Here is a 12,846-nt window from a genome sequence, read left to right as displayed (position 1 = left end):
TCTGTGCCTAGTGTCTACAACTCCTAATATACACCACTGAGCTTCCCTAGAGACTAGATGACTGGACCACACTGGAGAAGGGAAACACTTGGATACCTATGTAGATGGAGGGGAGCTTGGGTTCCAACCACTTTGCTCCGTAGATTGTTACCTAAGCTCATCTTCGACCTTTACCCCAGCTCCCTACTCTCCTTGGTGTCTCATGCGTCCATATTCCCAGATTCTCAGCTGGAATATAAGCTTGTTTCAGGTCGCCCTTTCTGTCTTCACCTACTATACCTTTACTATCCATTATAAACAATTTGTTTCTTCCAGATAAGTCTTGTTTCCAAAACTGTGTTCAAACCTGGCTTGTCCTGGTGCCTCCTATCTCTCTCTGCTTGTTCTTGTGCTGCAGGGCTTATTTAAATGATCTTGCATTCACTTCTTACAGTTGGGAAGATGCAGTGTTTAAATCCAGCCATTTCCCTTCTCCCTTATTATCTGTAGCAATGTTCATAAAGAAAAAACAGTCGTGGAGAGACAGACATATTCCTTCAATTTCTCACAAAGCTTTGAGACTACTTTCTGATGAATGTAAATATGTATTCTGAAGCACAGCTCTTTGCCGTTCAGTGGAGTTTGATTTATAAAGATCCCAGAAGGCAAGAACAGGACACCACCACCCATTTCCGAACAGTAATTATTTTCTGACTTTGAGAATGGACTTAGTGTCCTATCTCCCAAGATCCCTTCCATCCCTTGCAATCCTCACTAGAGCATAGCATTTTTCTTTCTCTTTTTTTTTCATTTTCATTTCCTTTTTTATTGACAGCTAAAAATTTTTAAAAATATTTTAATTATTATTATTTATTACAATTTATTCACTTTGTATCCCGGCTGTGGTCCCCTCCCTATTCATTAATTCAGTTTACATCTCAGTATTAGGCTTCTCCTCCCAGTTCCATTCTCCCTCCTGCATGCCCTCTCCCCTATTCCTTAGAATAGGGGAGCCTCCCCCCATTCAGACACCCTGACTTATCTAGTCTCATGAGGACTGAGCTCATCCTCCTCCCCTCTGGCCTGCAAGGGCACTCCCATCAGGGGAAAGTGATCAAAAAGCAGGCAACAGAGTCCATGTCAGAGATATCCCACAGTGCCCTAACTTGTGGGCCCACATGAAAGGTAAGCTGCCAATCAGATACTTATAAGTAGAGGACCTATGTCCAGACCATGCATGGTCCTTGGTTGGTGAGTCACACCCCAGAGGCCCCTCTGGGCCCTGGTTGACTGGCTCTGTTGGTCTTCTTGTGGAGCTTTTGTCACCTCTAGGCCCATTTACCCTTCCCCCCTTTTCCAGCAGACTCTATGCTTTGCCTGATGTTTGGCTGTGAGTCTTACTATCTGTTTCGAGCCCTTGCTGGTTGGAGCCTCTAAGAGGACAATTTGGGTGGGTTCCTGACTATACGCATATCAGAGTATCATTGACAGAGAGGGATTAGCTTTCTTCCATGGGGTGGGTTATAACGTTGGGCCTGGCATTGGTTGGACATTCCCTCAATCTCTGCTCTATCTGTTCTATCTCGATGCTGCAGGTCTTGTTGGTAGGGTAAGTTCTGGACTGAAGATTTTGTGAGTGGGTTGATGTTCTCCCCTGTCCACTAGGAGTCTTGTCTAGATAGAGGGTGTCCTCTTCAGTCTCAATGGTCCCTGCTACCAGGTCTTACCTAGAGTCACCCTCATGTCCTCCCAGAGGCCTGTTCTGACTTAGGTCTGCAGCTTGTCCCAGAGATGCCCCCACCCAACGTTTCCATTGGAACTTTTCCCCTTTACATTTTTCTTGCACATTGTCAACATTGACAGTATTTTCAAATATTTATTTAGTTTCCCACCCATACTACAGGATGGAACTTTGTAAATTTAAAATTGTATCTTCTCTTTGGAATTGTTTTTGGTTCCTATTTTATTATAACCATAAACATGTTTGAATAAAAAATAAATTAAAAGTTTCTAATGCCCAATTACCTTCTCCATCTTTCCTTTATATATCAAGCATGTATTCCTGGCACACATGGCAAAAATCTATTGAAAGGATTGAGTTAATCATACATAAAAATTAGATGGGAATGGATGGTTTGTGTGTTTGAAAACACACTTAGGAAGATACAATTTGTGACATGGGTGGCTAATGTCGGTTACTTGTTTTTGCTAATTGTTTTAATTATTATTTTCTAAATTTAATATTCTATTATTGTGTTGAAAGGAAAAAAAAACCCAAAACAAAACATCAAAACAAAACAAAAGCCAGTATGTTCGGGCTGAACCTATCGGAATGGAAGCTCACATGATGGATGGAGTCAGTCTATGTGTGTTTGTCCATGTGTGTTTAGGTGAAAGGTGATTCATCTCGTTAGGATCAAAGTATGACAAGGGACCGCACACATTTCCTGCTTCCATCTCTCACAGTAGAGAGATCAGCAACAACAGCCTCATTTCTGTATTTGGAAAGGGAATTGAATCTTATTACTGTTAACAGTGGATTATTATTATCATATTATTACTGTTTTTGAGTGTCATCCTTGTGCAGCAATCCAAATGCTATTTGCTCTATTTATTTGAGATATATTTTTTAGCTTTAGGGTAATCTAAAACAGATAAATCAATCATTTTCAAAGAGATTTGGTTATAAAGTGATCATTCTAATTAAAATTATATTTTGCTTCATAACAGAATTCATTAAAGGGCACATTTAAATAACGAGGCTCTCCTACATGCAAGTATCTGGTAATAGACGACTAGGCAAGGAACATGGGGTTAGGGAAACAGATTTCAATGTTTTGATATGCAGTATAGATTACCCAAGAAATGTAAGAAAATTGATATTCACCTGTACTTACAGCAGCCTTTAAGTGAGATTTTCCTGACTAAACTGATTTCTTTGATATTTGCTTCCATTTCATATGATCAAAGTTGTTTAGATTGACTGATAAAAAGCTAGGTACCTTGAAGTAATATTACGGATTAGAGGCATTGAAATGTCCCTTGGAGTATCTTCCGCAGTGCTGACTCGGGTCGCGTTGCTCTTTATGCAGGCATCTTTTGTACAGACTTCTACCTGCAAAGATTAGTTTGGAAAGGAATAAATATAATCATCTTCAAAACAGACCAATAACATTCTGAATCCACCTTCCCTCTCTTCATGTGAATCTCTTCAAGTCCTCTATAACCTCACGGGGCTTAGTAAATATTCATTTATTTTTATGTGAATTGAGTCCAGTGGCATGAGCTCAGAGCAGAATACAGAACTGAGCTCATGACAACTGATTTAGTGATTAGCATGTGATGTTTGGTCTCTGCCTCTGACCACTCACAAAGAGAAGGGTTATTAATCTATTCAGAACAGCCAGAGAACGGGAGACGTTCAGGTGGCCATTCCCGAGCCTAATAGGTGATCTCCACACACTGCACCCAGATCTATAATCACGTGGTGTGATGATGATATCTCCCGGACGTCTTGACACTTTACGACAAATTGCCTAAATGCTAATATCTAATGGGAGAAAAATGAAGCCAGGGAAAACTTCCCAATAGGGCTGAGATATTTTCCATCCATTTGTTCCAGCAGCAATCGTCCATCCCCTTAATCACAGCAGAAAATCATCACTCACCCCTTTAATTCTGCCACCTAGCTAGAATAAAAACTGAGAGGGTGGGAGAACTTAGGACCGGAAATGGGGCCCATCAAACATCAGTAACCCATACGGTGTACATCCAGAAGCTGAGGAGGGGCAAGCGGACACAGCGGAGACAGCTGGGGCAGCAGCCAGCATGTGTAGCGTTTTTCTGCTCTCACCTAGAGGGTAAACCCAACCATATCTTTTCAAAAGATTCATTTACTTAAAAAATATATATGTCTGAGCGTATGTGTGTGTGACATGCGTTTGCAGGTTCTGATGGAGGCCAGCAGGGGGCGCCAAGTCCCTTGGAACTAGAGTTATAGGTGGTTGTAAGCCACCTGAGATGCGAGCTAGAACTAAAAGCTGAGTCTTCTGCAAGAGTCCCAAGTACCTGTAACCACTGAGCCATCTCTCTAGCCCTGGACTATACTTTTTCTCCTGCTAATTGACTTTCAATGTCTTACACGCAGAGGTAAAAGAATGCTTTGTACTGATGGTTCTTCAATTCTGGTACTGTAGTTTTGAACCCATCAGCCCTCAATTCTTTACAGCGGAACTTGGAGCAAGGTAGATTACAATCACACTACATTAATAGACATCATTTTGTTCCCAGCAGTGTCGTATCTAAACAGGAACTGAGCAATGCTACAGGGTATCAGATGTGTTATCTACAGTCGTAATATTGCCTTTTGTAAAATAACATTTCATAGAAAAATGTTATCAAGATTCTCCACTATGATATAGTAAAGTATTCCTTTAGGGTAGATCATCTTAAAATACAATATGATAGAATTAATGACATCAATTTTATGCATATTGGAAGATATCAGACTCAGGCACACAGTTAGATTAACCCCAGAAACGGAACCAAATTCATGATGTCTTTAGTATGTACAACAAATTCCTGATGAGCTCTTGACCAAATACTCTTTTAATGTCTTCTGGGTACAAAGCGATTGTTCGGATTTGTAGGGTGAGATGTCCATCTCGTCACATGTTACACATTATGTGCTTACAGCATGTTCTTAACCACAGACAGAACTGCCTTTAAGTCTCCAGATGCTCAGGTTTTACAAAGCAACTGACTATGCTTCCTTCTCAGAGCTCAACCTTACCCCTCAACAGGGCCCCAAAGAAGGCCCCCAGTGCATCCTCCATGGCCATTCTGTGTGCTTTGTTCACAAAGCTGTAATTTCATGGGTTTATGAATTAGCCCGTATATGGCCTACTTCTCTGTGTAAACTCTTTCCGAGGAGTGCGAGTGCAAACATCAGTTCACATGTGCTAACGTCACTCATGTAGGTTGTTGGAAATCAGAATACAAAGAAAAAAAAACAATTCATGAAGGCTTCTTTTTGTTTCTACTGTTTCTTTTGGTTGCGTATGAAGCCAGGCCTGGGGGCCCGGCGGGGATGGCTGGAGGCCTGGGGGTCCGGCGGGGATGGCTGGAGGACTGCGGGCCCGGCGGGGATGGCTGGAGGACTGCGGGCCCGGCGGGGATGGCTGGAGGACTGCGGGCCCGGCGGGGATGGCTGGAGGACTGCGGGCCCGGCGGGGATGGCTGGAGGACTGCGGCCAAACACGTGCTCCCTGCTCAGATGTGGCGAAGCTACGCGTGGCGCTGGCAGGACACAGCACCGCTGACAACATGCTCCTGGGGTCAGATAAGATTCTTGCATTTAACGCCTTTTTGAGATTATTCATGAAATGCTCATGAATTTTACAAGTTGCATAGATTATTTAAAAATCTACTAAATTGCAGCCTTCGTTTTAAACTTCTGGAATCTTTTCATCACTCATTTGATCCCTTGGCCTTGTTATCTCCTGTGTCTGACATTCATACAAGACTTTCAGGAGAGTTGTATCGTAAATACTGTTGGCTTTGGTATCTCTCCTGCTTTAGAGTCAGTAGACCCTGGAGAGGTCCACAGGCTTTGCACAGACAGCCTACTCTCTGAATTCTGTGATAAAACTTGCCAGGCAGTGTAAGTGTGTGAACATTCTGGGAAGGAGGCATGGACTTAGAAGCCTCTTCCAGACCCTCAAGAACAACTGTTAAACTGCCACATCATGTGACACTGTAGTGTGTTTGCATGGTGCCCAGATTCACTCCTTCCCAAACTCACGGAAAATCCTTTGGAATCTTTCTATTTGCCACATTTTATGTTTTTCCATTTCATTCGAAATCAGGAGTGCTGGTAAAGGACAGAACAGCTCACATCATCTGTGCCACGCCCTTATAATGGCACCCAGCGAGCCTTCTACTCCCCTGAGTAAGTAGCAACAAAACAACAACAACAACAAACCCAGAAAATCTCCGCATCAAGAAAGAAGACAAACTGGAAAGACTTTTAGGGTGATGATTTGATTAACTATATTTTACTGGCAGGCACTTGGTCATCTCCCTCATCATTACCAGTGTCATCTTAGCCTAGAGCCCTTCTGGGGGTGGGGAGGATTCAAATATGCGAACTCCTCACAGCCAACAGCTTTCATTTGGTCAAATTTCCTTCTTCTGTCTTTCCTCTCCCATCAAACAAACACTAATCTGTAACCAGGACAGAGGGCCTCCACTCAGAGACACTGCTCAGCATGTTTTATTTAACACGTCCACGAGCTTAACCACCCAAAAAGAAAGAAAACAACGTTCTGACCTGAATGTCATAGACAGTGAAGGGAGACAGGCCTTCCAGAATAAACGACCCCGGCACATTCGTTCCAGCCTTGTAGGGCTTATCATTTACATAGACAGAAGACTCGGTGACAATGCCATTTGCGTGTGCAGGAGATGTCCAGATGACACGTACAGCTGTACTGTTGATGATGACAGCCTCTGGAGGAAGCATGCCCCGAGGCTCTAGAATTAAAGGAAGGGACTGAATAAGCTCCAGCTGTCTCCGCGAAAAGCACTTGTTAGACTAAATGCAGATTGGTGTGGAGGCTTAGCAAAGGGCTCCTTGCTTATCTGCTCTCCTATGATGAAGCTATCACAGTCTGAAGTCCTCTGCAAATTGGCTTATTATACTCTCAGTTAGAAACCATAAGAGTTGGTGGCAAAATGCTTCATACCACCAGCACAGTGCTAATCTTCAATGCTATGTGACCAGTGGGATATAAATGATAAATTACTCACCCGTCTGCACCTCTGACATGTATCTATTATTTGTTTTTTTATTTTTTATTTTTAACTCTTCACCTTATCTCAGTTTTTTTGGATATGTGTGTGGAAATTGCTCCTTAAGTCAAATAAAATAAAATAAAATTGAAATACACCAAGGCTGCTGGAATGTAAAAAATCATTTGCTGTTACTAGCTTGTAACTCAAGCAATATGAAACGATAATGCAATATTGTCATTATGTAAATGATTTTGAGTGTTGATTACCATAGGTAATGATGAAATCTAACATTAGAAAAAAATCTTGCTTAGCGTTAAATTACACAATTATTCAGGCATGTCAGAAATAACTATGCAAAGGCCTATTTTTATCATAAGAACTCATCTTAACTAGTTGAAAAATCATCCTTGTGACTCATCCTATTTTATAAACAAAAGGTGTCGACCTTTGGCATCACAAAGGGAAATGGGTCCCACACTTAAAGAGTTCTGCTAATGGCCTGGAACGCTTGCTTGGCAGGTAACGATATTATAATGTTTATAATGAGACCATATAAAGCCAGAAAGATTAGAAAGACCATGCCAGACTCATTTCCGACTCACAAGTTGATTCCCCGGCTCCCTCTCCTTCACTAACTGGCTTAGAAACAGGGACATAGGCAATTCTTCTCTGAGGCTGAACTTCCACCTACTGTTTTTTGGTGACTCGGGGAAGACTCTCCCTGAGCTTGGGTGTCATTTTGAAAAGCACAATGCTTTCCAGGGCTAATCTTAGAAAAAAAGAAGTTTCTAAACATCACCTTTTATTGATGTGAACTGGATCCCAACTAAGCCTGCTCAGAAAGGAACAAGGGAAAACTGGGTGGATGGCTGATTATTACAGCTCCATGCTGCTGCTGTAAGGGAACTGGTTTATTCATCCGTCCTTCATGACAATAAGCACATAAGAGTTTGGTTCCTACCCTCTTTCTTCCAGCATTAGGAACGTTGCTAGAGGAGGGACAACCGATGTTAGCTCCAGAAAGGCTCAATCGAAAGCATTGGCATCCCTGAAGTCAAGACCCTCTTGAAGGCTTCACTTACCCTCATCACATGTGGTCGCATGGACCACTGTGCTATTGATTCCATGGACTCCATTGAAAACTGAGAGGAAAATCTGATACTCAGTGTTTGGAGCTAAGTGACCAATGACATGAGAATCTACATCTGGGGAGATTTTCAAAGATTCTTCCGAGGTCCCAGAATTCCAAAACAGTGTGTAATAATCCACATCACCTTGTAGATCTTGAAAAGCTATTAACAGAAAACACAGAACACTGCTTATGTGGCAGATAGAAAAGGCAGAATAAATCTTTTGTTAACTATTTCTAGAATGAGACAGAAGTAAGAAGGCAGAGATTCAGCTTTAAGAAATTTTCTGGAACCTTATTTGTGGTAAAGCTGTTGGAGTTAGAATTTATTTTAAAACAAGCTTTGTTTTTCTCTTTATAACCAATTGAGACATTATATTAAGGAACATATACCTTAAATTTTCTCTTGAATATTCTAATTAGCTATTTATAGTTATTCAAATAACCTTCAAAATATGTGCAACACCAAGCAAGCCACTGTGGAGGACTTTTGTGACTTCTTTCAAGGACACCTTTACACTAACATCTTAGGGTTCATGCATAAATGGAAAGTTTTAGTTTAGGTATTTTCCCTTACCATGATACTATACTTTGTCTCTAGCAATATTTTAAAACAATGGGTATGCCAGGGTGCTTGGAAGAGTTTATGTCGGAAGACTTTGTTATTAAGTTGGCAAACCCTGGAGACACTGAGTCGTTCCTTCTCTCCAGGGTAACCAACCGTACTCACGGCCCTTCATATTCCTAAAGATACTATCAGTCAAGCCCAGCGAAGCTCCATGGATTGTCTGTGGAAAAGTTTCTTTTCTCATTAGAAATATTTTTCATTGGCTTAGTGGGAATATCACTCACTCATCTATGGCCATTCCACAGCACGGGGAGATATGTTACATGTCAAGTCTGGGCTACTTGACACCTTGACCAATTAGGCTAACCTGAGAGTTAAACCTTTATGACATTATGGAAGTGTTTCCGAATTGCTGTATGTGACAGACTTTCTGGGGAGACACACCACAGATGGATCTACTCACCCCAAAAAGGGAATCCATCAAAGACCAAATACCAAAGTATCAGTTGAACGAGCGCTTGATTTGGTGAACCAGTACTTTCTTCTTCTGAGTCACTAACAGGAGTGTGGATGAGGGGTCACTGATCAGGAGCATGGGTAAAACAAAAGCAGCTGCATCCCTGGAAATCCTACCCCCAATGGGTGATGGATGCCAAAGCCAGCAACCCTGGGGCTGTCCTCAAAGCTTGCAGGAGGCACCACCAATTGAATGTGTCTTTTCTTCCCCAGTTTGGCTGGCTAGCATCCCCACTCCCAGCAACTGTTTACTCTTTCTGCACTGTTGGGAAGGGCTCTCCAGAATCTTCCAATCATCCAGAGCACATGACCTCCTATTTACCCCCGAGGCTGGTGGGCTTCCCCTCATACCTAGAGGAAACCTTCCAATTTGGCGGGAATGTTGCAGTTCGTGGAACATGCCGTGTGCACCACAAAGGTAAATGGATTTTACTTGTGCTATCGATGTTCTTCGGGAGCACATTTAGATTCATAGATTACGCATATTGGAACTGGCAGTGTGCGTTTAAGGAGAGCATAGATATCATGTCAAGGTCTGAAGAAAATCCTTTACCTGCCCAATCTTAGCATGGTTCCATTTGCCAACCCACTTGCCATAGAATGCAGCTACTTACTGCCCAGGGATGAGAGAAAAGGTGATGGGTTAGTGCTGCTGCAGATGCCCTCAGGAATGTTATTCCTTCCGGTCTTGTGACTAGAAACAGGCAGTGGACCTGAAAGCAGGACTCACCTTGCTACCTTGTCTTGCCTTTTGCCATATCAGAAGACATTACAGTTCAGAGTCCCAACACAGGCAAACAGCAGGGACATTTTGTATTGCTACTAGTCACAATCGCACGGGATGTCCTGTGAGGCTGGATACAGAGTCTGTCTGCATTGCCTCTCCCTAGTCAGTGAAACACTTAAGAGGCAGGTGATCAGCCTTCATTCAGAAGGCAGTACAAGTTAGAGACGGCTGGCCTTACCTCCTCTCTGAGAGAGGAAGAGTTTTAACTGAATTAGTTAGGAAGAGGAAGCTGCTAAATCTTCCTGAGGAACATTCACCTTTTCTGTCTATTGATAAAACTGCCTTGAAAGTAATTTTCTTTTTCTAAAAGAGGAAATTACGTTATATGGATTCTTCATTACACAAGACAAGGGAAATGTTGCCTAGAAGATTCTTTCTCTGTATACTATTATTTTCATGAGAAGGAGATGCAGGTTTTAGGAAACATTTGAATAATGTCCTTCAGAAATAACACAAAAGGACATGTCTTTATGAAAACAGGTGCCTGGAATTGTTAAGAGGCTTGATTTGGGATGGAGTACAGATCTACCTTGATTAAGAAGGGGAAGCAAACACAAACAGGGAAGAATTAAAACCTGCATCGAATGAAGAAAAGCAGCAGAACTTCAGATACACAACACCAAAGACCGAAGAAAAACTTACTTTCCAGAGTGGTGAAAAGGTACAAACCATAGCGGTAATCTGCCCACAGCACACACTGGGGCAAGCATGGTATATGTCCTGCAAGTAACCAACCACTTTAGAAAACTGCCCTTCAGGCCCACTCCATGAGATGTAATCCATGCTTGACACTTTTAGAGGGACCCAGAACTTGAGACCAGATAAGTCCTGGGGCTACGTGAAAACCTAGTACTGTTCTGCTAAAGGAACACAGCAATGACACGTCTCCTGGTGACATTCATAGACCAGCCCCTTCCTCAGTACTCCTCAGTGAAGATTCTTCTCGCAATAGATGATAATTAACAGAGACTTGTGGTTGGACAACGTGCACCAGGCCCCCTAAGTTCCACAGCCTTTCAAAGCAGCGCCACCTACTGGGAACCAAGTCATCCAACACCCAAGCTATGAGGACAGTCCACATCTGAACACAGCAGAGGGGAGAAGAATCAGACAAGCTTCAGAGGCTCAGCTGAAGAATAGGCGTTTGATGGGAACAGAATAATATCAGCATGTTTTGAGGGAAAACCTTCGATCCAAGAATTTATATATACCTAAATTATCATTTGTGTGCAAAAAAAAAAAAGAAAAAAAATCAAAGGTATTCCTGTCCTGACAGAAATGAAGTGAATATGCAAAGATGGCAGAAATACTATCTTACATAGGCAAAAATGAACATACATCAGACTTTGTGATGATCCAGTGAGATGTCTCTGAGGGGAAAGCACTGGCTCCCACAGCCCAACCTGCGGCCATGGTGGGAGAGATCAGCTCCTCAAGTGGTTTCCCCTCTGACTTCAGCCGAGAACTTGGGCATGGGTGCACATGTACACACGCACACACGCACACACGCGCACACACACACACACACACACACACACACACACGCACGCACACGCACACACACAGCCATAGTAAAATAAGCAAGTGAATGTTCATGATCAAGCTCTTTGGATTCATCATCCAGAGAAAAGAGAGGTGAACTGAAACCCAGGATTTAGGACTGGGGAAATTTAATGATTAATGCTAAGTGCTGGAGCCAATTTGAGAAAATAGTGCTGTATATATTTTATAGTATGAAAATAATGTATAAAGAAAACATTGAGAATTAGAAGAAGTAAGGAAAGCATTAACCCATTAATTCCCTATTATTTGCAAAATAGAGGTGGAAAACAGTAAAAGATACCACTAAGTATAAACACACACTAAATAATAAAGATAAATCTTTCAGGAGAATGCCGAGATTATTGTCTTTAGGTGGAATCTTTTGATGGGTAAATGAGACAAAATGCTACTTTTTATTTTCCCTCATGTTTTAGGCATAGAGGAGAAGAGAGAAGGAAAATACAATCTCAGTGCAGGAAACATACAGTGCTTAGTCCGCTTCTCCTGCAAAGAGTCAGAAATTATGCAGACATATTTCCATCTCACGTTACGAACAGAATTGATGGAAGCAAACTCTCAAGTAGCTGGTCAAACGGTTTTGAGCCGACCCTTCTCCGAACTAACCTTTGTGCTCATGGAGAGTTTTCTGAAAAATTTCCAAGGTATAAATGGAAACAACAGCAGGTTTTTTTTTGCCTACATCACAGGAAAAATAAAAATGTCAGATGGCTTCTCTTTGTCAACTTGTGATTGGTAAAAATTTACCAGGAACATTTTGCTATTAACAGGATGTGCACTTGTGCAAATCAGAACCGAGAGAAAGACTTGTCTTTTGTTTTAATTTTGTCTCTGTGTGATATGTGTGCATGTGCAGGTATGTGTGTTTAAGTGTGCAGACACTATGGTGCATGCACGGGGGTCAGAGGTCAGAGGGTTTCCTGAAGGTCAGGGGACAGCCTCATGTTGATGCCCACCTTCTACTTTGAGACACAGTCTCTTGTCCACTTTTTTGTTTAGCAGGTGAGCTGTGCTGCTCTGTTGAGCCTCCTGTGCCCGCCCCTCATCATGCCATACATGTGCTGGGACTGCAGGCTGAGCCAGCTCCCAGCCCAGCATGAGTGAGCGCGTGTAGTGTGAGAGTGTGTATGTGCAGACACCCACATATATTTATTTAATGGTTTCTTGAAAGATGATGTTTACTAAAGAAAGAGGCAAAAACTTATTTCTAACATTTTCAACTCCAAGATGTGCTAAGCGACAGCTTAGCACTGTTCAACTTTGTAGGCTCTGTGCCAATTTTTCTTACATGAGCCAAAAAAAAAAATATATATATATATATTGTTGAGAAAATAGGCTGCTCTTGACAGAGAAGGGGCTAGGTAAGTTAGTTAAGGTAGCAGTTGCCCCGAGGAGGGGCAGGACCCTGCAATCGACTTCCACAGCCCACCCTTGTCGGAGGTATCCTTTGCGCTCACAGAGTTATCTGAAAAATTTCCAAGGTATGAATGGAAATCACAGCAGATTGCATTA

General features: G+C 42.2%; 1 protein-coding gene across 1 annotated transcript in view; it reads right to left on the bottom strand.

The window, feature by feature from the left end:
- Positions 1 to 12,846, bottom strand: part of Ush2a (usherin) — a 653,036-nt gene that overhangs the window by 185,539 nt on the left and 454,651 nt on the right. Inside the window, exons 44-46 of the mRNA XM_060365102.1 lie at positions 7,857 to 8,066; positions 6,311 to 6,513; positions 2,982 to 3,094 (exon numbers count right to left, since the gene is read on the bottom strand). Of these exons, the coding sequence (XP_060221085.1) occupies positions 2,982 to 3,094; positions 6,311 to 6,513; positions 7,857 to 8,066 (526 nt within the window). The remainder of the gene's footprint in view (positions 1 to 2,981; positions 3,095 to 6,310; positions 6,514 to 7,856; positions 8,067 to 12,846) is intronic.

Source organism: Meriones unguiculatus, chromosome 11 (genome assembly GCF_030254825.1).
Source record: "Meriones unguiculatus strain TT.TT164.6M chromosome 11, Bangor_MerUng_6.1, whole genome shotgun sequence".
Taxonomy (NCBI): domain Eukaryota; kingdom Metazoa; phylum Chordata; class Mammalia; order Rodentia; family Muridae; genus Meriones; species Meriones unguiculatus.
The sequence above is the reverse complement of the archived record's forward strand: the minus strand, read 5'-3'. Positions and strand labels throughout refer to the sequence as shown.